The following is a 23,966-nucleotide window of genomic DNA, read 5'->3' as shown; positions in this document are numbered from 1 at the left end:
GTCATGGAGGAAGCTAGGTTGACGAAGAAACCTGTGGTGAGGGATTCCCCCTTCGGTAGAGTGCCAGAACAGTCCTCCAGATTGGATCTCCTAGGAACAGAAACTTGCGGCGACAGAAAAGATCGGAGAAAATCCACTCGAAAGTTTTTATGAAATATGGAATTTATAGGTGAAAATGGACAAAAGATGGTGTATAGGGGGCCATGCGGGTGGCCGCTAACTAGCCCCCCGGCACCACCGGACAATTTCTGGAACCTTCGCGGCCCCAAAATCGTATTAAATCCTCAGGGTATTTTGACCTCCGTCGATATGGATTTCCTGGAAAACCAAAAACATGCAGAAAAGAACAACTGGCTCTAGGCGCTAAATTAATATGTTAGTCCATAAAAATAGTGTTTTTTATGATAGTGCCCCTGGTTCCTTAGTTGTGCTCAGTTGTCCCCACGCTCTAAACTTTTGCTCACTTTTCCCCACTCTCTTGTCTGAAACTCTCACAAATGGTCTGTCAGAGTAAATGGCCACGGGTAGCCTAACCTACTCCCCCTGGCTCTTCGAAAAATTATCAGGCCATTCAAGCCTTCAAGCATACAAAGCATATGGCCGCCTTCCCCCGGCCGGCTATCCCCAGGGCCGACTTCCAGAAGCCGGCCATGAAGAAAGCCGACTCCCAGAAGCCGGCCATGAAGAAAGCCGACTCCCAGAAGCCGGCCATGAAGAAAGCCGGGTCCCAGAAGCCGGCCAAGACTGCACCCACTAAAGACTGTACCCACATAACGGCGATAGGATGGGGCGTGGCCGCAGTACAGCCCACTGCCCCTGAATCCCGGAACAGGCATGGCTACAGGGCGCCGTATGGGCCAGCCGTCCCCCGTCCGGCGTGGCACTGTAGCCGTGTTGACCTCGATGTCACCCACGACAGGCGCCAGTATGGCCCGTAGGCAGCGGGCCCCTTTTGCCAGAGAGACATCCAAAGGTGGCCTGGCCTCCTCTAGTCGGCCAGGGGTGTGGCCGGCTCCTAATAGCCGGCTACCTCCCTCCCTCGAAACATGTGCCTCATTAAGGAGACAAGACGAGGTAAGGCCACAGTGAGAGCCCGCAAGGCGGTGGCACTATAGCCACGCTTACCTCAACAAAGCTCTCGTCATCAAAGGCGAGGCAACAGTAACCAGCCGCCGACAAAGCCCCCAAGCGGTGGGGCCGGCCTGTCGGCCAAGAGGCCGGCAGCCGGCGGGACCCACCAGTCGGCGGGCCCCAATGACCGGCGGAGAAGCCGGCATGCATAGACGCTGACGGCTGGGACCCGCGCCCAGCCAGATTACCATTGTACCCCTGGGGGGTAGGCCTATATAAACCCCCCGGGACACCCATGCAAAGGGTTGATCTAAGATAATTCCACACACCACATAGAGGGAAAAGGAGAGCTAGCCTTGCCCTTCTTCTTCCTCTAGCCAAACAGCTCAAGGAGCGCTTGTAGCTACTTGTATTGGTCTAGTGATCATGCGGAGACCCCGCAGAGCAGGACTAGGGGTGTTATCTCCACGGAGAGCCCCGAACCTGGGTAAGATTCGCCGGCGTGCATGTCTTCGCCTCATCCCGTTTCCAGGCACCGGCGACGTTTTACTGGCTCCCACTATGACAAGCCATCCGTTGGCATATGTCGCACCTACCACCCGACATTTGGCGCCCACCATGGGGCCAGGTGCACCGTCGTCCGGAGACCTGTTCTGGACGGGAACCCTTTTCCTCCCGCGCGAGCGCAGCTAGCCTGCTGCGCCCGATGGCGCTTGCCCCGACGCGCTGCTAGGCGTCGACGACGCCTGCGCAGCGAGCTGCCTCGCCGATCTTCTTGGCGAGACTCGCATCTCCAACGAGCCCGCGTCCGACGCATGCACGGACTGCCCCGAGAGCCACCTCGTCAGCCTCCTCGACCAGCTTCATGTCTCCAGCGAGCTTGCTGTGGACTTGGAGTCGGTCGGCTCCACCGACCCGATGCTTGTCGACTCCGACACGGCATCGCTCGATGCCTACCCCTCCGATGTGGTAGTCTTTGACAACCCTCTCCCTCGAGCTGACAGCGGCAGCAGCGCTGTCACTGAGGTGCTGGTCATCAGCCACGTCGTTGACTCGGGCGAGAACGCCCACGACGCCCTACAAGCGGCAATGCACGACTTATCCGTCCCCATCCCGGCTGACGCCGATGCCGAGACCCTGAAGGCACGCCGCCTCGCCCTCATCGCGGAGGGCCAGAAGATAGCCTCCATGAGACGCTTCATTGAGGCTCACCAGCGCGAAGTCGATCGCGCCGCCTTTGGTACGCCGCCGCATGGTGGGCCGAGCCGAGCCGGTCTCATCAAGAAGCGCGGCGCGGCCATCGCCAGCATGCTGGGGGCAGACCGCCCCGTCTACGCCACACCACTCAAGAATCTGCGAGCCACTTAGGCGGCCGCAGAAGAGCTGAATGGGCTGGGGGCCGATGAGCTCCCCTACATGACAAGGCCCATCCAGCAGCTGATCGACACGGCCGTAGAACGGCATGAAGCCGGCGCCCGCGCTGAGAGTCCTCCCCCACGCCGAGAGCACGCCGCGACATCCCGGTTGCCGACCGCGAGCAGCGCCCGCGCAAGGAAAGACAAGTAACCGGCTGCTAGCCGCAGCCGGACTCGAATCACCATCGAGCGCGACGCGGAAGGCCGCCCTCGGGCGGTGGAGCGCCAAGGCAATCTGCCTCCTCCCCCGCCTCATGGGGAGAGACATCCCACCCCGCCGCCTGTCACACATCCGACTCTCGGTGGCCGACTGGGCCACCGCGAAGGAGTCGGCGAGAACGACGCCCGCCACCGGATCGACCGCCTAGCTCGATCCCTGGCGCTAGAAGAAGAAGACGATGTCGGCCCGCCATGCTTTGGCCCCCGCATCCGCGACGAGCCCTTTCCCAAAGGGTTCTCGCTCCCCAGAGACACGCCCAAGTACAACGGCTCTGTGAAGCCGGAAGATTGGCTCATCGACTACTCTACCGCTGTCCGCATAGCGAACGGCAACAGGCGCGTAGCCGTGAAGTACGTCCCTCTCATGCTGCAAGGCATGGTGCGCACCTGGCTCAACAGCCTCAAGCCCTTCAGCGTCAACAGCTGGCTGGACTTCACGGAAGTCTTCGTCCGCAACTTCACCAGCACGTACAAGCGGCCTTCCAAGCCCCGCCAGCTCTCCTTATGCGTCCAAGGGCCCAGCGAGTCGACCCGCGACTACCTCACGCGATGGGCCGAGCTCCGCAACTCCTGCGAGGGGGTGCACGAGGTTCAAGCCATCGAATACTTCACCGCCGGGTGCCGAGAGGGCACCCTCCTCAAGCACCGACTCCTCTGCGATGAGCCGGCTACCCTCGACGTGCTGTTGGTCATTGTAGACAAGTATGCCACGGCCGACTCCTCGATGAAGACCGAGCTCCGAGTCGATGCCTCTGGAAAGGTGCTCGCTCCGGCTCCTAAGACGCCGGCTGGCGACCCCAATCGGTGCCCCTACCAGAACGACCACAAGCGCAAGGCCCCTATGCCGCCTTCCACCAGCCGGCAGGTGGCCATGGTCGAAGATGAGCAGACCGAAGAGCGGCCCGCTCCCAAGAAGAAGGGCGGCAGGCCGGCTTGGTAGCCAGCTTTCTCCTACGAGCAGACTCTCGATGGCCCCTGCAAGTTCCACAGCGGCGCGAAGCCGTCCAACCACACGGCCCGAAAGTGCCACTGGCTCACCCGGATCTCCAAGGGCGAGGGGCTGGTACCGCCTCCGCCTCCCGGGCCGCCGCCTCCAGCCCCCCAGCAGCCGACTGCTCGACCAGCAGTCGGAGCCATCCAAGATGAGTTCCCTGATGAACAAGCCGCCTACGTCGTCTTCACAAGCCAGGTCAAAGACAAGCGCAGCCGGCGCCGACAGCACCAAGAGGTCAACGCAGTCGCCTCCAGCAACCCCGAGTTCATGCATTGGTCCGTAAGGCCTATCAACTGGAGCCGGGCCGACCACCCAGAGGTGATGCCGTCCCCTGGCTCCTACGCATTGGTGCTGGATGTCACCCTCGCAACGGAGAGACAGGCTGCCCGATTCTCCCGCGTTCTGATTGATGGCGGAAGCAGTATCAACATACTGTACCGAGCGGACGTGAAGCCGGTCAAGCAGCCTCTTCGCCGACTGTCAGAAGAGAAAAGAAGAACCGTAGGAGAAGAGATAGCCCGGCTCCTTGCCGCCGGCTTTATTATGGAAGTGTTTTTCCCAGAGTGGCTTTCCAACCCAGTCTTGGGGTTGAAGAAGAACAACAAATGGCGTATGTGTATAGACTACACCAGCCTCAACAAGGCCTGCCCCAAAGATCCGTTTGCTCTACCACGGATTGACCAAGTGATAGACTCCACAACCGGATGCGAGCTGTTGAGTTTCTTGGATGCCTACTAAGGATACCACCAGATTAAGTTAGACCCAGCAGACCGCCTGAAGACCGCCTTCATCACACCATTTGGAGCTTTCTGTTCCCTGACTATGACATTCGGCTTGAGGAATGCCGGTGCCACTTTTCAGCGTTGCATGCAGAAATGCCTCCTCAAGCAACTCGGCAGAAATGCCCACGTCTACGTAGACGATGTCGTGGTGAAGACAGAGAAGCGCGGCACCCTGCTGGAAGACCTCAAAGAAACATTTGCCAACTTGCGCCGATTCCAGATCAAGCTCAACCCCGAGAAATGCATGTTCGGAGTACCAGCCAGCCAGCTTCTAGGCTTTCTGGTCTCCGAACGCGGCATTGAGTGCAACCCGGCGAAGATCAAAGCCATTGAAAGAATGGAGATTCCCACCAAGTTGCGTGACGTGCAGAAGTTCACTGGGTGTCTGGCCTCCCTAAACCGCTTTATCAGCCGGCTAGGAGAGAAGGCTCTCCCCCTATACCGACTCATGAAGAAATCCACTCATTTCGAGTGGAATGACCAAGCAGACCAAGCCTTCCATGAGTTGAAGAAGATGCTGACCACTCCACCTGTCCTGGCGGCGCCGACCGAGAAGGAGCCCATGCTCCTCTACATTGTCGCAACTAGCCGAGTGGTCAGTACAGTCATCGTAGTTCAGTGCCCAGAAGAAGGCCGAGCCTAGCTAGTCCAGAGGCCGGTGTATTATCTAAGCGAAGTACTCTCCAGCTCAAAGCAAAACTACCCACACTACCAGAAGATGTGCTATGGAGTGTACTTTGCCGCCAAGAAGCTGAAGCCCTACTTTCAAGAGCATCCCATCACGGTCGTATGCACCGCCCCGCTTGCCGAGATCATAGGCAGCCGGGATGCATCTGGCCGGGTGGCTAAATGGGCCATTGTGCTGGCACCTTACACAATCTTCTACCAGCCCCGCACCGCCATCAAGTCCCAAGCATTGGCCGACTTCCTCGTCGACTGGGCCGAGACCCAGTACCTACCGCCGGTTCCCGACTCTACTTATTGGCGGATGCACTTCGACGGGTCCAAGATGCGCACCGGCTTGGGAGCCGGCATCGTCCTCACCTCTCCCAAAGGCGACAAGCTCAGATACACGCTGCAAATCCACTTTGCCGCCTCCAACAACGTGGCTGAATACGAGGCGCTCATACACGGGCTCCGGCTAGCCAAAGAGCTTGGCATACGCCGGATCCTGTGTTATGGCAACTCCGACTTGGTGGTCCAGCAGTCATCTGGCGACTGGGACACCAAGGATGCAAACATGGCGAGCTATCGATTCCTCGTCCAGCAGATCAGTGGGTACTTTGAAGGGTGCGAGTTCCTTCACGTACCACGGGCCGACAACGACCAAGCAGATGCCCTGGCACGAATCGGCTCCACCCGACAGGCTATACCAATCGGTGTCTCTCTCCAGCGCCTCCTCAAACCATCTATCAAGCCGTCTCCAGAGTCAGACTCTATCTTCGTACCGCCCGCCCCCGATGAAGCCGGACCCGACTAGAGGAACCCAACAGGCGGCTCGGGGACTTCGACAAGCGGCCCGGGGACTGCCGTAGTCGCACCCGGCTCGGGGACTTCAGAACCCGGCCCGGGGACTGCAGCAGTCGGCACGGGGAATGCAGCGACACAAGAAGCGGTGGCCGACTCCAACTCTCCACCACCCAACTCACTCACCCGAGTCACAGTGGCCGTACTAACAGTAGACGAAGTCACAGCTCCATCATGGGCCCAACCCATCCTCAACTTCCTAGTCAACAAAGAGCTGCCGACTGATGAGATCTCGGCAAGACTAGTGCAACGCCGAGCCGTGGCATATGCTATAATAAACAGAGAGCTTGTCAAGCGCAACGTCACTGGAGTCTTCCAGCGCTGCGTCGAGCCAGAGAAGGGTGTAGCAATCCTCAAGGATATCCACCAAGGCGAATGCGGCCACCACGCAGCCTCAAGATCACTTGTGGCCAAAGCTTTCCGCCATGGTTTCTTCTGGCCGACTGCTTTGGAAGATGCCAAAGAGATAGTCAAATTCTGCAAAGGATGCCAAGTCTTCAGTTCCAAGCAACACCTGCCGGCTTCTGCACTCAAGACCATCCCCCTCACCTGGCCCTTTGCCGTCTGGGGGCTGGACATGGTGGGCCCATTCAAGACAGCCCGCGGCGGCTTGACACATGTGCTTGTCGCCGTGGACAAATTTACCAAGTGGATCGAAGCGAAGCCGATCAAGAAGCTGAACGGGCCGACTGCCGTGACATTCATTGCCGACATCACTACTTGGTATGGTGTGCCGCACAGCATCATCACCGACAACGGCACAAATTTTGCCAAGGGAGCCCTGGCACGTTTCTGCGCGACACAGGGCATCCGACTGGACTTAGCGTCCGTTGCCCACCCGCAGTCAAACGGCCAGGTCGAGCGAGCAAACAGCCTCATCCTTTCCGACATCAAGCCCCGACTGGTCGTACCACTGGAGCGCTCGGCCAGCTGCTGGCTCGACGAGCTGCCGGCTGTCCTCTAGAGTCTGCGTACTACCCCAAACAAGTCAACCGGCTTCACTCCGTTCTTCCTTGTGTATGGTGCCGAGGCTGTCATCCCAACTGACATCGAGTTCGACTCACCTCGGGTCACCATGTACACGGAGGCGGAGGCCAAGGAAGCACGAGAAGACAACGTCGACCTGCTGGAAGAAGGCCGGCTGTTAGCACTCAGCCGGTCCGCCATCTACCAGCAGGGTTTGCGCCGTTACCACAACCGAAAGGTCAGGCCAAGATCCTTCCAAGAGGGCGACCTTGTGCTCCGGCTGATCCAGCGAACAACCGACCAGCACAAGCTCTCGGCCCCTTGGGAAGGTCCTTTCGTCGTCAGCAAAGCACTAGGCAATGACTCCTACTACCTAATTGATGCACAGAAGCCAAGAGCACGCAAGAGGGATGATTCCGGCAAGGAGTCGGAACGACCATGGAACGCAAACCTCCTGAGAAGATTTTACAGTTGAAAGCAGTATGTATCATGCTACCGTTTTATATTAAATATGAGACAAACGGGCACCCCGAGGCGCACTCGGGGACTGCCCTCCTTTATCTAGGAATGACGAGTGTCATACTCATGAATGTATTATTACATTTGATTTCCTATCTGGCACCGGGTTCGACTAGTCGGCCTGGGGACTGGCCGCCTTAAGTTATATTAGAAGTTCTACCTGAAGTCAGACTAGTGTGCCGGCACCCGAGCCCTCTCTTGTCGAAAGTCGCAGCTCGAAGAACCGACTGTCCGACTGGCAAGAGCCAAAGACAGAAAGGATGCCCACACAAAAAATGGCTAAGGACTAACGAACTTATATAATGCAAAGACGGCCTCCAACCATGCCTACCGGCTGTCAAAACAGCCGGCTGGCCGGCCTCCCAGTCACTTCGCTATAATCCAACAAAGCTAGAGTACTTGCCCTCCCAACTGGCCAAGCACTTCTCCAGCCACAGATTGCAGAGCAGCTGTCCGGCTGGGAAGGCGGCAACCAAGGGAGGGGGGCAAACGAAACAGCCGAAGGATGAAAAGCAAAGAACAAGGGAAAGCCAAATGCATGCATAATTATATTTACACCTAAGGCCCCCAACAGGCCGGCAGTCAATATAGTTCGAATACACCCCCAGTGGGTGGAATTGTGCAAACTTAACAAAATACTGTTCCAAGAGTGGTAAAACAGGAAAGTAGAGGCAGCAGACTAGACTAAGGGCGCAGCAGGAGAGCCAGGCTGGTCGGTGGAGACGGCGCCGCCGGCTGGAGGAGTGGCCGACTGGCGGGTCTCGGCTTGATCATCGCCGGCTGCAGGCGGTGCACCCGCGCGTGCCTTGTTGCTGGAGGCACGGTCAAGCTGAGGCTGACCGGCCGCCCCACCATCTGGCGCGGCGTCTTCACCCTTGTCCTCCTCCTCGCCCTCATCGCTGGAGTCGATCTCCTCCGCCGAGTCCTCGTTGTGTGCCGGGTTCAGCCCGAACCACTCTTCCGGCTGGGCAACGCCGTTATCGTCCACCTCAGGGGCGAAGGCGCTGGTGTCGGTGTAGTCGGCAATCGCCGAAGCCCGCTGGATGATAGCCGGCCGCGCCGGCTCCAGCTCCGTGTCGGCCTCCTGCCGCCAGGTGGCTAGCTGGTCTAGACTCAGCTCGGGATACCAGGCCTCGACGAACTCCAGCGCCCGCCTGGCGCCGGACCGAGCCGCAGAAGCCTTCCAGACCTCGAAGCGGCCGACCGCCACCTCCAGCCAGTCGGCAGTCCGACTGGGGGTGCGGGGAATCACCTCACCAGGCCAAAGAGCGGTCAACACCTGCGCCCCAACGCGCTGAAGTCGGCAGAGCATGCGGTGAGCCGGCTGGAGGCGGGCATGAATCGCCAAGAGCTGCTCCTCCAGCGACCGGCGAGCGTCCGGCGCGATCTCGGCACCAGCCTGCCTTTGTGCCTCGCAGTGGGCCTCGACGACTTGGTTGGCGGCAGTAGAGTAGCCAGGGAAGTACTCTGCACAAGAAAGAAAGAGAAAGAAAATAAAAAGCACCAAGTCAGAAAATGAGCCAAACGGCAAGCGGCAAGCAAGGACGAAGAAGAGGGCGGCCAACCGTCAACCAAGTCTTTGATCTGGCCGTAGCCGTTGATCAGCAATTGCCTCACTTCGGCCCAGCTTGCCGCCTCCGTCTCATATTCGGCTTGGAGGGCGGCCTCGCTGTCCTGCACCGCCTTCAGGGCCGCCTTGTGGCTCTTCTCCTGGTCGGCCAGCCTCTTGGCCAGGCGGTCACACTCCTGGGCCAAGGCATCAAATTCGGCCTCCTTAGCGTGGAGGGCAACATGAGTCCCACCCAGCTGCTCCCTCAGTCTGGCGTTGGCCGCTGCAGGCATGGCAAAAAAGAAAGAAGCAATAAGGAAGAAGTCGTCCAGGAAGATCCAACCCGACTGCTCAGCAGCCGGCCCGAATCTCGGGGACTACACCCAGTGGGTGCGCTGACGCGCCCCCACATGAGATAAAGGACGAAGCACTTACCCCGGCTCTCAGATAGGTCAGCATTCTTCTGGGCCAGCTCCCGAGCCTGGGAGTTCAAGGCAGCCGCGCGGAGGTTGTGGTAGTCCTGCAAGTCAGGCAGAGGAGCGAATGAGAACAAGATAGCAAAACAAAGCCCGCTAAGAAGTTCCAAGCCGCCTGCTCAGTAGCCGACTCGGAACTCGGGGACTACACCCAGTGGATGCGCTGATGCGCCCCCACGGAAGAAACCAAGATCAAAAAAGCAAAAATAGGAAGACTAACCCGAATGGCCGCTCGCGTTGCAAGGAACTCATCGTTGTATTTCCTCAGCGCCGCAGCCTGGGACTGAAGCCGGTTCCGGACGTCCTGTGCCGCCACGTTCACCACAGCCGTCCCTCCACCCGGCGTCCACCCCGAGCTGGCGCTGGCCGCCTCCACGTCCCGGGCCGACGGGCCGGAGCCCGCGGCTTTCTGCGGGTCCGATGCGGCCTTCCCTACACGCTGGCGCGATGGCGACTGGACCACCAGGTCCGTCCTCGCGGCCGGCTCGCCCCCGGCCGATTGCGCAGGCGGCACGTTAGGCCGGCTGCCTTGAGCCGCCCCAGTCGGCGGGGCCGGTGCCGCCTCCCTCTCCGGGACGACGACGTCGTCCTCCCTCTCCAACCACGGCTGGTCGCGGCCGGCTTCCTCCGGCGGGGGCTCCGAGGCCTCGGGCGCCGCAACACGCAGAGGGATGACGAGCAAGGCCCCCTCCGCTGTTGCCGCGGCCGCAGCCTCCGCTTGGGCCTTGGCCGCTGCGTCGGCGCGCGCCTTCGCCGCCTCCTCCTCCTCCTGTGCCGCCTTGGCGGCAGCCTCCCTCAACTCCTCCGCCTCCCGCTCCTCCCGCGCCTCCCGCGCGTTTTGCTCCGTCGCCGCCTGAAGCTCGGCGCGGGGGTCCACACGGCGTGTGCTCCCGGATCCTCCCGGCGATCCAACAACGGAGGCGGCAACAACCCGCTCGAGCGAAAGCGGAGCCCTGATTTTCGAGAAAGGACAAGGATTCAGAAATCACCAAGAAAAGAAGAAAGAATGTACAAAGGAATATACACTTACACCGACACCGTCTGCGGCTGCTTCACCACCTTGCGGAAGCGGGCCGCCTTCGCGGCCGCCTCATCCCGCCTGGTCGCCGCCGCCCCGCCCTTGGGCTTCTTCGGCCGGCTGTCGAACAAGCCCGACGCGGCCCGGCGCTTTTGCCCGCCGCCCCGGGCAGGCGGCGCGGCGGAGGAACCCGCGCCATGGCCGGGCGCCGGCTGGCGGCGTGGGACGATTTCTGCCTCGTCGTCATCCGGCTAGTCGTCGAAGCTGGCTCTGAGCCCGGAGCCGCCTGCCTCGCCGCCGGCTTCGCCGCCACCCGCCTCGGTGTTTTCATCCATGGCGGCAGCCCCCAAGTCGTGGTCCTCCAGGTCATGCTCCGCCCGGTCGGGGAGGAATCGGCGCCCCGTCTCCGACCCGGTTGCCGGTCGAAGGAGAGGGCTCTGCCAAGGCGTGCCGACTGGTCAGAGTCGGCGAAGAGGAACTCGGCGACAAAACTAAGAGAAAAAAGGGAAAAAGAGAACATACCGTGGGCGGTGGATGTGCACGGGAATATGGCTCCTTGCCAAACCGCCACTCTGCGAAGAGCTTGCAGTTCGCAAGATAATTCACCATATGGGCCACCTCTTCATGCGGCATGTCCTTGGTGCACATCCGACTCAGATCGAGTTGGCCGCTCATCTGACAGATCAGGTGAGGGCGGCTCTGAAGCGGAAGCACCCGGCGTGCGACGAAGGCGGCCAGCAAGTCGGTTCCAACCAGGCCCTCCGACTGGATCATCACCCGCAGTCGGGCGACGGCCGCGGCTCCAGCCTGCGACAGCGTCACGGCCCGATAGGACCACTGGGGCCGCCTCCCAGCCGGCGGGCCGGCTAAGTAAGCCGGCAAGTTTACGTAGTCGCCTTGTGGGGCGACGTTCTTCACGTAGAAATATGACTTCTGCCAGAGCTTCACCGACTGGATTAACATGATGATGGGGAAGGGGTTGTCGGCCGCCGGCCTCCGCATCACGATGAAGGCGCCGCTCTGGGCCGGCACGCCCTGCATGCGGGTGCCCAGCTTCGATTGGAAGAACTCCCCCCAGAGCTCGAGGGTGGGGAGAACGCCAAGAAAGCCTTCGCACAAGGTGACGAAGGCGGACAGCAGCACCACCGTGTTCGGAGTGAGGCGGTGCGTCTGGAGTTGATAGAATTCGAGGAAGGAGCGGAAGAAAGCGCTCGCTGGCAAGCCGATGCCGCACAGGAAGTGCGAGCGGAAGACTACCCGCTCGCCTTCCTCCGGCACCGGCGTGATCTCCTTCGCAGGTGCGAGACGGACCCGCACCTGGTCTGCGCCGGGCAACCGCCGCGTCTTGCGGAGGAACTCGATGTGGTCCATATGGACGTTGGAGCCGTCCCAGTCCCCGCCGTACTGCATGGTGGCGAGAAGCTAACAAGGAAGAGTGCGGCGGCGGAGAAAGCACGGCCCTGCGGCGGCAAAGCTGCAGGGTGGAGTGAAGATTGATGGGACGGCGCGGCGGCGAGGCACTGCTGCGAGAGAAAGCAGGAGGAAGAAGATGGCGGAGAGGAGAGGAGCGTGCGAGCATCTGCCGCTTCCCCTCCTCCCCCTACTTATGGCCTCGTGCGGCGAAGCCGAGGAGGCGAGGCGTGGGGAGGAACGTGGGATTAACTGCGCCCACTCCCCCACGCCCCGCGATTACTGCGCCCTAACGGCGTGCGGAAACTGCAGCCGAAAGACGTGCGGACATCTTTGGGCCACAAAGAATCCGCGCCTGGGCCTAGGCGTTGGAGTGGTGGGCCCTCGGCCTGCGGCGACGTCTTGTCACGCGCGTGGGTTAGTAGGCTCTTTTCAGCCAAGGGACGCCACGTGGTTCGCAGGCGGCGAGTGACCGGCCCGTGGCCCGGTGCACGCTCCAATAGACACCCGCCTTCCGACTTTAAAATTTTTGCCAAGACGGCGCGCCCAACCGAAACCGGCTCCCAGCTGATGGCTCGTCAAGATAAGAAGCTGACCGAGCTTCTCGACCTCCTCTCAGCCTCGAAGCCCAACCAGCTTTGGGGACTACTGTCGGAGTAAATGGCCACGGGTAGCCTAACCTACTCCCCCTGGCTCTTCGAAAAATTATCGGGCCATTCAAGCCTTCAAGCATACAAAGCATATGGCCGCCTTCCCCCGGCCGGCTATCCCCAGGGCCGACTTCCAGAAGCCGGCCATGAAGAAAGCCGACTCCCAGAAGCCGGCCATGAAGAAAGCCGACTCGGAGAAGCCGGCCATGAAGAAAGCCGGCTCCCAGAAGCCGGCCAGGACTGCACCCAGTAGAGACTGTACCAACATAACGGCGATAGGATGGGGCGTGGCCGCAGTATAGCCCACTGCCCCTGAATCCCGAAACAGGCATGGCTACAGGGCGCCGCACGGGCCAGCCGTCCCCCGTCCGGCATGGCACTGTAGCCGTGTTGACCTCGATGTCACCCACGACGGGCGCCAGTACGGCCCGTAGGCGGCGGGCCCCTTTTGCCAGAGAGACATCCAAAGGCGGCCTGGCCTCCTCTAGTCGGCCAGGGGTGTGGCCGGCTCCTAACAGCCGGCTACCTCCCTCCCTTGAAACATGTGCCTCATTAAGGAGACAAGACGAGGTAAGGCTACAGTGAGAGTCCGCAAGGCGGCGGCACTGTAGCCACGCTTACCTCAACAAAGCTCTCGTCATCAGAGGCGAGGCAACAGTAACCAGCCGCCGACAAAGCCCCCAAGCGGTTGGGCCGGCCTGTCGGCCAAGAGGCCGGCAGCCGGCGGGACCCACCAGTCGGCGGGCCCCAATGACTGGAGGAGAAGCCGGCGTGCATAGACGCTGACGGCTGGGACCCGCGCCCAGCCGGATTACCATTGTACCCCTGGGGGTAGGCCTATATAAACCCCCGGGACACCCATGCAAAGGGTTGATCTAAGAGAATTCCACACACCACATAGAGGGAAAAGGAGAGCTAGCCTTGCCCTTCTTCTTCCTCTAGCCAAACAGCTCAAGGAGCGCTTGTAGCTACTTGTATTGGTCTAGTGATCATGCGGAGACCCCGCAGAGCAGGACTAGGGGTGTTATCTCCACGGAGAGCCCCGAACCTGGGTAAATTCGCCGGCGTGCATGTCTTCGCCTCATCCCGTTTCCAGGCACCGGCGACGTTTTACTGGCTCCCACTATGATAAGCCATCCGTTGGCATATGTCGCACCTACCACCCGACATGGTCAAACTGGACGTTTGTTGTCAGGTCAATGGCTTGACCGTTAAGTGCTGAAGAGTGGGGCTGCTTAGGCCGGGTCCTCCTTTGACCGTCACGTGCTGACGAGTGGGGCCGCGAGGAGATACGTTGGAGCAGCTTGTCTGAAACAGATCGAGCCACTCCCGCACTGCCCCGCCCCGCCTCCTCCACCGCCACCGCCGTTGTGCCCTCCACCCTCTAACCCTATTCGGTTTGTCGGCGACGCCGCGCCTCCGCCACATGAACCCCCCCCCCAATCTGGGATTAAGAAGCGATGTTGGTGGATGACGCCTCCGGCCCATCGACCGCGGAGATGATTGGGTCGAATCGGAGATGGATAATTCATGGATTCCATGTGGGTAAGCGTCGTTTCCCCTTAAATTGATGAGAAAACTCGTAAATTAGGCAGTATTTGGCCACTGCTCACTTAAATCCTACCAATTTGGGTTGTTGAATTTTTCCGGCCTAACTACACCCTTTTATTTCAATCAAATAGGATTGATCATGTGCTTGCTTTTCGGCTGGGGGTTAGAATTAAAACTAGCATGCTGCATGAAACTAAACCACATATGATCTCTAGACTTTTATACCCAAAGGTGGTAGAAACCAGCATTCCGTTCAAAGATTTCCGTGATGCACTCTGTTCCGTGTATGACTAGAGCTCTGCCGATGATGTTGAACTGACATATTTCAACAGTAGCAAGCAAACATTTCTCCCACTAACTTGCGACGAGCATCTGGAATTGCTATTTAGTTTGAATGCTGATGGAAATTTCGGTGAAATCCATATCGATGTGCTTCCGCCATGCAAAGAACGGGACAAGAGGAAGAGTGTTCATACATCATCTTTCTCTGATAATAGCGAGCGCCCCGGCATTGCTTGTAGGTCGAGACCAAGTAAACCTAGTGGTTATGAAGGCCACAACATGTCCTCTAGTGTTGTTGCTTCTCATGTGCCTTCTGCAACCGCTGTAGAAGTAGATGCAGAGTCTGACGAGGAAGTGCCTCGACTTGATGATGAGGGTGAGATAATGTACCCTGAACTGGTAGATACAGTTAGTCAACATGCATTCAAAGATGAATATCCGGAGGAGCCCAGCAGTCGTGCTAGATTTGATGACACCGACGTTGAAGAGAGGGATGAGAACATTGACAACTTAGTTTTAGATGAATACAATGGTGATGACATGCCAACAATTGAGTGGAACAGGGAAGATCCTCAGCTTACTCCAGGAACCATATTTGAATCGATGATGGACCTTCGTAATGCAGTGACTACATATTGCATTCTCACTGAAAATAATTATGTGATTTGTAGGAGTGAGGCAACAAGGTTCGCTATTCATTGCCCATATCATAGGTGTAGGTGGAGGCTGCATGCATCCCATATGCTAAAGAGCAAATTGATTCAGGTATTACACCTCGGTATGGATTTCAGTTTATTGATCCATTTTATTTTTCAGATGATTGTGTAATGTTTCTTAATTGTACTTGGCATCATTTTTTTAGATAAAAACACACTTCACCTGGAGGGGGAGGGGAAAGACCAAAACAAAGCTAGCAAAGACTAGGTGGGTGGCAGATTCAATCTTGGATTGGCTGAGAGAAACACCAACTCTTGGTCCAACAACACTCCATGGGAGGCTTTTTGAGGAGTACAAAATTGATATACCTTACATGAGGATTTTTTATGGTAGGGAAATGGCTCTTGACAGGATACATGGTCCATGGAATGAGAGTTTTTAGTTGCTTTACAGTTACAAAGCTAAAGTGGAGACGGCTAGTCTAGGGAGTGTTGTAGAGATTGACAAGCATATAGTTTCATCCAAAATAAAGGGAACTCATTTGAGAAGGAGTGCTTCAGGAGGGCTTTTGTTTGTTTCAAGGCTTGTTGGCTGGGGTTTCTGGATGGTTGTGGGCCCTATTTGGTTGTCAATGCAAGTGCTTTGGACGGAAGATGGAGAGGACAACTAGTAGCAGCTTCTGGAGTTGATGGACATAACTGGCTATTTCCAGTTGTATTTCGTGTGTTGGAGGCAGAGTCCAAGGAAAGTTGAGTCTGGTTTCTACAGCGGTTGCGCAACATTATAGGTACATCCCCAGGTTTAGATCTACACAGAGATGCTTGCAAGGGTTTAGAAACTGTAGTAGGAATTGTATTCCCTGGAGCAGAGCATAGGGAATAATGTATGCGACACCTAGCGGAAAATTTTAAGAAGAAATTCAAAGGTAAAGTTTATGATGAAAACCTATGGCCAGCATCATACAAATGCAGCTTGAGAAAGCATGAGCACCATTTGAGAGTGTTGTATGCTCACAATCCTGAGGTGAAGGAGTACTTGGATGCACATCATGGAATGGTGTGGTCAAGAAGCAAATTCAATGAAATCTGCAAAGTAGATTATGTGGCCAGTAACCTCGCAGAGTGCTTCAATGCAAACGTCAAGTCAATGAAAGGGCTTTTATTGCGGCAATAATTTACTAAGATAAGTCAGATGATCATGATAAAGATGGCTCTTCGTAAAAGAATTGCAGAAACACAATATGTTGGCCATTTTAAGCTCCCATCTCTGATTAAGGCATTGCATGCCAAGGCAAGAGGATTGAAGATGAAATGCATTCGACCGTCGACATATGTGGTTGAGGTAACATATACTGGCAGTAAAAATAAGGAATGGAGATTGCTGAGTGGATTTTACGCATACTTTCTAGAGTACATTCTAGTGCCAAAATCCCTCATGTCATATCCATCTAGCACTTATTCATGTTTCCAATGCATAGTTTTCGATGTTTACTTGTTTTACCAAGTTCATTGCACACCTTTTTATTTTATTTGGTTTTATTAGTTTTCCCTTGTTTTATGGTCTTTGTAGGTGTGTTGACGTGTTCATGGACTTGGGACATCAAAAGAATAAAGCTAGGGGTCAAACCAGAGAATTTTCAGGCATCAGATCAAGGCCCTTTGGAGAGTTTTATGATTCGACATTTTCAAAATGTACAAAATTAAGATACAAGGTTATAAGCGCATCGGGCTTTTTTCTAGCAATCCAACGAGCCCAAGAACATTAAAATCGGAGTTCGTATGAAGAAATGGCGATGAAAATACGAAGCAGCTCCCGAAGTCCAGAGTGAAAGACAACCTTTGAAACGACCAGAGCCGTCCGTTTGAGAAGTCGTTTGAGCTCCACACAGCCACGCAAATTGGCCAAAACTTTCCAAATTTTCTTCCGATTTCATCCCTGTTTTTCCATACGAGATCGTTGATGACCAAGGCTTGTTTAGGGCGCGGATTTGGCTTCCCTTGAGCCCTTGGATGATAAGGAGGAGGCTAGATCAATGGAGGAGACCCGAGGTGGACTCCTATATGAAGACCTCCGACCCTATCCACCGGCTCATCTCATCTTCATCCTCCATAAGTTTCATCTCCTGCCACCACACCTCCATTGCAGCAAACTCCATGCTACTTCTTGAGCTTGCGTTGATTTTTTCCTTAAAGAGGAAAGGTTGATGCAGCAAAGTAAAGATAAGTATTTTCCTCAGTTAAGAACCAAGGTATCAATCCAGTAGGAGGCACAAGCAAGTCTCCAATATATGCATCTACACAAACTAACAAACACTTGCAAAAAGGGGTTGTCAATCCCTTCAAGGTCACGAACAAGAGTGAGATCTAAAAGAGATAGATATAAAAGATAAGTAAAAGAGCAAACTAAAGTAAATATAAATAAATTGCAGCAAGGTATTTTTGAGTTTCTTGTTTTATAGATCTGAGAATATATGATGGAAAATAGACCCGGGGCCCATAGATTTCAGTAGAGGCTTCTCTCTTGAAGAAAAAACATACGGTGGGTAAACAAATTACTGTTGAGCAATTGATAGAAAAGAGCAAAGTTATGATGATATCTAAGGCAATGATCATGAATATAGGCATCACGTCCGTGACAAGTAGACCGACTCCTTCCTGCATCTACTACTATTACTCTGCACATCGACCGCTATCTAGCATGCATCTAGAGTATTAAGTTCATAAGAACGGAATAACGCCTTAAGCAAGATGACATGATGTAGAGGGATAAACTCAAGTAATATGATATAAACCCCATCTTTTTATCCTCGATGGCAATAATACAATACGTGCCTCGCTACCCCTTCTGTCACTAGGTGAGGACACCGCAAGATTGAACCCAAAACTAAGCACCTCTCCCATTGCAAGAAAAATCAATCTAGTTGGCCAAGCCAAACCGATAGTTCGAAGAGAAATACAAAGATATCTTAATGATGCATAAAAGAGTTCAGAGAAGACTCAAATAATATTCATAGATAATCTGATCATAAATCCACAATTAACGGATCTCAACGAACGCACCGCAAATGAAGATTACATTGGATAGAACTCCAAGAACATCGAGGGGAACATTGTATTGAAGATCAAAGAGAGAGAAGCCATCTAGCTACTAGCTATGGACCCTTAGGTCTGTAGTAAACTACTCACGCTTCATCGGAAGGGTAGTAAGGTTGATGTAGAGGCCCTCCGTGATCGATTCCTCTTACGGCGGAGTACCGGAAAAGGCCCCAAGATGGGATCTCACGAGAACGGAAGCTTGCAGGGTGGAAAAGTATTTTTGTGGATGCTTATGATGTTCGGGGAATATTTGAGAATATATAGAGCTGTAATTAGGGTTAGGGGACCCTTGAGGGACCCACAAGCCAGGGGCGCGCCTCCAGGGCTTGTGGCCTCCTCGAGACTCCTCTGGCCCTCTCCGAAGTCTCCTGGGTGTCTTCTGGTTCAAGAAAAATCATCGTAAAGTTTTATTCCGTTTGTACTCCGTTTAATATTCCTTTTCTGTAAAAGTCAAAAACAAGGAAAAAAATAGAAACCAACACTGAGCTCTAGGTTAATAAGTTAGTCCCACAAATAATATAAAATAGCATATTAATGCATATAAAACATCTAAAACAGATAATATAATAGCATGGAACAGTAAAAAATTATAGATACGTTGGAGACGTATCAAGCATCCCCAAGCTTAATTCCTGTTCGTCCTCGAAAGTAGGTAAATGATAAAAACGGAATTTTTTATGTGAAATGCTAACATCGATATTCAATACTTAACGTTGACCATTTACCCACACAATCAACTATCACTCACTCAGTACCACAAAACTATTGCAAGGAATTAAACCTATTAAGTTCAATCTATACCACCCATGTATATCTATCATTTTTAGTACCGCAAAAAGTGGAGCCATCAAGAACTTTTTTGTGACGACGCTTCAGGACGATGGGGGTGACGACCAAAAAACGTCAGGAACACATTTTTGGTGACAAAAATCGGTTTTACGTGACACAAGTGAACCATCACTAAACGTCCTATGTTTTATAGTGGCTCCTCCTTTGGCACCTCCGCTTCCGGCAGCTCCTCCTCCATCATCGCAAGCTCGGCGACGCAGCGTGCCTCCTCCGCGGCACAAATCTCGATTTGGATATCCGTCCGGCATTCGTCGTGAGCATCTTATAATACGTGATCTTCTGCAGGACCATGGCGGGCGACGACAAGCTCAAACTACAAGTGGAAGAAGGAGAGGGAGCAGCGACAAACGAGAGGAGGAGGAGGGGTATAGAGACAGGGCTATGGTTGCCTCATCGTCCGACTTAAATAGCCGAATTTAGCCCCTTGGGCGGCACACCAGACCGCGCCATGAATGCGTCCTCACTAAACTAGAGGAGGCGCCCGGCGAATGCATGACTTTCCGCGTGGGTCCCTCTCATCAGTCCAATGTGACAGGCGCGTCCGGACACATCCGGACCTCACCAATTTCGTTCCAGATGTGAGTTGGGTTTGAGAAGTGCGGGATAGCCCACACTTATGGGGCTGGTTTGAGGGGACAGTTCGGTCCATTTTCGCGACTGGTCACTAACGACCATATAGGGCCAGTTTGAGGAGCGGTTGGGTCGTATTTTGACGACCGATCACTCACTGAGCCGTCCGTGCAGACATGAGGGAATTTGAGTTTTGACATGTGGTATCATGTGATATCTTTCCCTGTTCTATGGCACGCCTAAGAGCAACAGTCAAGTTTCTGTTAGACGAACGTTTGGTCAAGTGTTCATTGAGTGCCAACAACGCAGTTGTCACCTGCCTATCCACCGGCTTGATATATCACATCGCTCCTTGTCTGCACGCACCCGGTAAGATCTCAGTAAGTGATGTGCCCCATATCCCTCATGCTGATCGAAAACTACTACGTACTCATGCATATGCACTCCGCAGAGAAGAGTTTTTACTGTACGCGCGCATGCAGTAACTGCATGCAGATACCCAGATCCCTCTGCCTCTCGAGGTGCACAAACCTACCCGCATTCAATCAGCCCGACACATGTCGCTGTTGCGCACCTCCCTCTTGACCTCTTCTGCCTATAAGTAGCAAGCCTCTCTGTGTCACCGCTGGTACCTCTGTGTCATGGAGTAAAGCTCACGAGTTACCGTTAGCTCCAGTACCTTATCGGTTATCGCTACCTCGATTTTGTTTGGTTACTGCCGGCCTTATCTCAGTTCGTTTCACCGACGAGCGACGATGGCCATGGCCAAGCTCGCCGCCGTCGTGGCGTCGCTCTACCTATATATCGTGCTAACACGTCAGGCTGCCGCTGCTGGTGCGGGCGGTTCGACGAGCTGCCACGGCGGCAAAGCGGTAGGGAGGAGCGGCGGCGGCCGGGCGAGGCCGATGGTGAAGGCCGTGTTCGTGTTCGGGAGCTCGCTGGTGGACAACGGCAACAACAACTTCCTCAACAGCACCGGCGTGCGCGCCGACTACCTGCCCTACGGCGTCGACTTCCCGCTCGGCCCCTCCGGCCGCTTCTCCAACGGCCGCAACACCATCGACGCGCTCGGGGAGCTTCTCCGCCTCCCCCGCGGCGGCCGCATCCCGCCGTTCGCCGACCCGGGCACCAGGGGCCGCGCCGCGCTGCACGGCGTCAACTTCGCGTCCGGCGGCTCTGGCATCCTCGACCGTACCGGCCAGGACACCGTGAGTAACATTGCCAGTATTGCTTCTCTTTACTTGGTTGCGTTTTCGAGCTTCAACTAATCAACTATTCCCTGTGTTCTAATAAACAAGACGTGTACGCATCCTAAAAATTCAACTTTTGTCCTGCGTGTTCGAGCTTCAACTGCTCAGCTATTCCCTCTGTTTCAATTAACAAGTCGTGCACGCATCCTAAAAGTTTAACTTGTGTATCATAAATTATATCAATAACACATATTTTTACCAATAAAAGATTATACCACTGAAAACTTCTTTCAAATAAAAAATCAATTATATAGTTTTTGTCACGTATAATCCAATTTGGTCGGTCTAATTTATGCTCAGAAGTTATTTTAAAATTCACGCGCAACTTATTAATTGAAATAGAGGGAATACATTTAGTGTAGAATTATCATGTGAAACAGTGAAAGCGATACCAATGGCAGATTTCCATTTTTGTGAAAAAGTGGTGGAATGGAGACACTACAATAACTGTAGCTGGATCACTTATAGCTATAGAAGATGGCTACTCCCTCCTTTCCGGTTTATAGGCTTATCTCAAAATTTTAGTTTTTTCATTTTATAAGGCTCAATTTGGTTGTTCCCTATCACATGTTCAGATTCCAAGGTACATTAAATCATTGCATGCAAGTATTAAGAGAAAATTGACCAATGCATATATTTTATGCATGCATGCATTGCAATTAATACATTGGTAAACATAATTTTTTGAGGAAAACAAGAGCATTAATTGGATGTTTTTACAAACTACAAAAAGTATTCCACCACTCACCATCTACCTTGTTTGGTGAGATTTTTGAATTGAGCCCTATAAACCGGAAAGGAGGGAGTATGTGATATGTGTGTGTGCTGCATATTTAGGGCAAGGTGTTGAGCCTGAACCAGCAAATCAGCAACTTCGAGGCAGTGACTCTCCCCGACCTTCGGGCAACGGCAGCCAACATTCGCGGGATGAAGGGCCATGATTTCTTGCACGATTGCTTCCTGCCCAAGAGCCTATTCGTGATCGGTACAGGCGGCAACGACTACCTGCTCAACTACTACCAGCCCAGAAATACAGCCAGGCCCCAATTGTCAGACTTCACACGCTCACTCATCACCGAGCTCTCGGCCCATCTTCAGGTGAGTGGCATGTTAGTTAATGCACACTCCTGTGCTCTGCTTACTACGTACAGAGCATTTCCTTCTCCATTCATTGCAAACTGTATTGAAGGAGCGTACTGCCTGCAGAAGTACGGTTCCTAGTACATGCAGTATGAAAATCAAGTGAATGGATTGAATGAGTAGGCTGGGCAGCTGCCTAACGTGGGCCATTCGGTTTTATTTTTCTCGTGGTACAGTGCCTCTTTTTTGCCGTTTTTAGTGAGACATTTGATTACAGCACCATGTACGTGTGTGCAGAGGCTGTATGCTCTGGGGGCGAGGAAGTTTGTGATCTTCTCCATCCAGCCCATGGGGTGCACCCCGGTGGTGAGGGCGTCCCTCAACGTCACCGGCGCGGGCTGCGTCGAGCCGGTGAACGGCGCGGCGCTCCTCTTCAACGGCGAGCTCAGGTCGCTCGTCGACGCCGCGGGACCGCGCATGCCCGGCGCGAGCTTCTCCGTCGTCGACTCCTACAAGATCATCAAGGACCTGCTAGACCACCCAAGGAAACATGGTACGATATCGACGCCTGTATCGATCGGTTACGACGATATTGGTCATGTGGATCTCTAGCTTATTTGGCTTGAATTTTGATTGTGTCAGGCATCAGGGAGACGTATCGGGCTTGCTGCAGTGAGCTGGGTTCATCCGGGGTGCTGTGTAGGAAGGGAGGGCCCATCTGCAGGGACCGGACCAAGTACGTCTTCTTCGACGGGCTCCACCCGACAGACGTGGTGAACGCCAGGATCGCGCGCAAGGGATTCGGCTCCGAGTCGCCGCGGGAAGCGTACCCCATCAACATCAAGAAATTGGCTATGCTGTAGTAGCGGTTGAGTATAAACAGAGACATTAGCATTAGTATTAGCAGTAGCCGTAGTCTTATCGTACCTAAACGAAGCTAGTGGTAGCAGCTAGCTTTGTGACCTGGCAATGCAGCAGTAATGTTGTAGTACTAGTGTTCTATTATTCGATCAGGATTCGCCGGTCACCGTTGGTACCGCGCTTCTTGTGGCGATTAAGAGCAACTCGTTAATATGGTCCTTTTGACAAAAAGTATTACTCTAATAGAGTCGATATATAGCTGTAGATTGCTATAATCTATGGAGCTCCCAGCAAGCTCGCATCCTCCATATTTAGAGGTTGTGGAGGGCTAGTGTGGAGTTCAATCCCAACCCAACAGGCAGCGCGGAAGGCAGTTTCAGCTTCTTCCTTCTCACCACCCGCTACGGGCACCCAGCCATTAATGCCATGGCCACTCCCTCCGATTCCCATGGCCACTCCCTCCGATTCCCATGGCCAGCCCGTCAGATGGACGCCACATAGCATTATCTCCTAGTTTGAATGTGAAGGTGTTGGGAGTTGTCGCGTGAGCAGCCGAGAGGCGTGTGAGCGAAGCCGCGTTTCTCATCGGAAGTGCATCGCTTGATGGCCGCCCGCCGCCTGCGGCCTCCTAAAAGGTCGTCGTTTCCTTCCCTCTCTCATATTGCTCTCTCGGGTGCCTTCCAAATCTTCCCTCCCCCCCCCACCCCCCAAAGGGAACTATTGATTTCCGACCACACACTCACCCCAGCCGCCATGGAAGCATGGACGACTTGGGACGATCGCGTTGAGGCCATCTTCCGGGGCATCAAGACCCACAATGTCGTCACCGCCATCGCCATGGAATCATGGCCGGCATGGGACGAGCGCGACAAGTCCATCTTCGGGGGCATCGAGGCCCGCATTGTCCCATCCCCACTTGACCTTGACCCCACCCCCGCCCCCGCCATGGTCCTGGTCGTGGTGGTCGTGGAGTTGGTCGCCATGGAGGTGGTGGTCGCACCCATGGCCGCAACTATGCCCCGTTGACTAATCCAGTCGTTGCCACCGCAATTATTAGATAATTAGTTTATATTTTAACTAAGTATTTAATGTTACATCATTGTAAGCCGCAACGCGACTAATTTTCCACCAAAATTATTAGAGATGAAGTCGAATTGAATCAAATGTGTTGCAAA

The 23,966-nt window shown here is 54.6% G+C and overlaps 1 protein-coding gene across 1 annotated transcript; it reads left to right on the top strand.

The window, feature by feature from the left end:
* The first annotated feature begins 20,226 nt into the window (after positions 1–20,226).
* On the top strand, positions 20,227–23,034 carry LOC109750439 (GDSL esterase/lipase At1g29670). Its single transcript, XM_020309394.4, has 4 exons — positions 20,227–20,808; positions 21,688–21,948; positions 22,228–22,483; positions 22,573–23,034. Exons 1-4 carry the CDS (start codon positions 20,356–20,358, stop codon positions 22,791–22,793), a joined length of 1,191 nt encoding a protein of 396 aa, XP_020164983.1. The 5' UTR covers positions 20,227–20,355; the 3' UTR covers positions 22,794–23,034.
* The last annotated feature ends 932 nt before the right edge of the window (positions 23,035–23,966 follow it).

The sequence above is a fragment of the Aegilops tauschii genome, chromosome 7 (genome assembly GCF_002575655.3).
Source record: "Aegilops tauschii subsp. strangulata cultivar AL8/78 chromosome 7, Aet v6.0, whole genome shotgun sequence".
Classification (NCBI taxonomy): domain Eukaryota; kingdom Viridiplantae; phylum Streptophyta; class Magnoliopsida; order Poales; family Poaceae; genus Aegilops; species Aegilops tauschii.
The sequence above is the reverse complement of the archived record's forward strand: the minus strand, read 5'-3'. Positions and strand labels throughout refer to the sequence as shown.

Coding starts and splice junctions, on each gene's coding strand:
- LOC109750439 (XM_020309394.4), top strand. CDS start 20,356: ATGGCCATGGCCAAGCTCGCCGCCGTCGTGGCGTCGCTCTACCTATAT. Junction 20,809..21,687: donor ACCGTACCGGCCAGGACACC/GTGAGTAACATT, acceptor CTGCATATTTAG/GGCAAGGTGTTGAGCCTGAA. Junction 21,949..22,227: donor AGCTCTCGGCCCATCTTCAG/GTGAGTGGCATG, acceptor ACGTGTGTGCAG/AGGCTGTATGCTCTGGGGGC.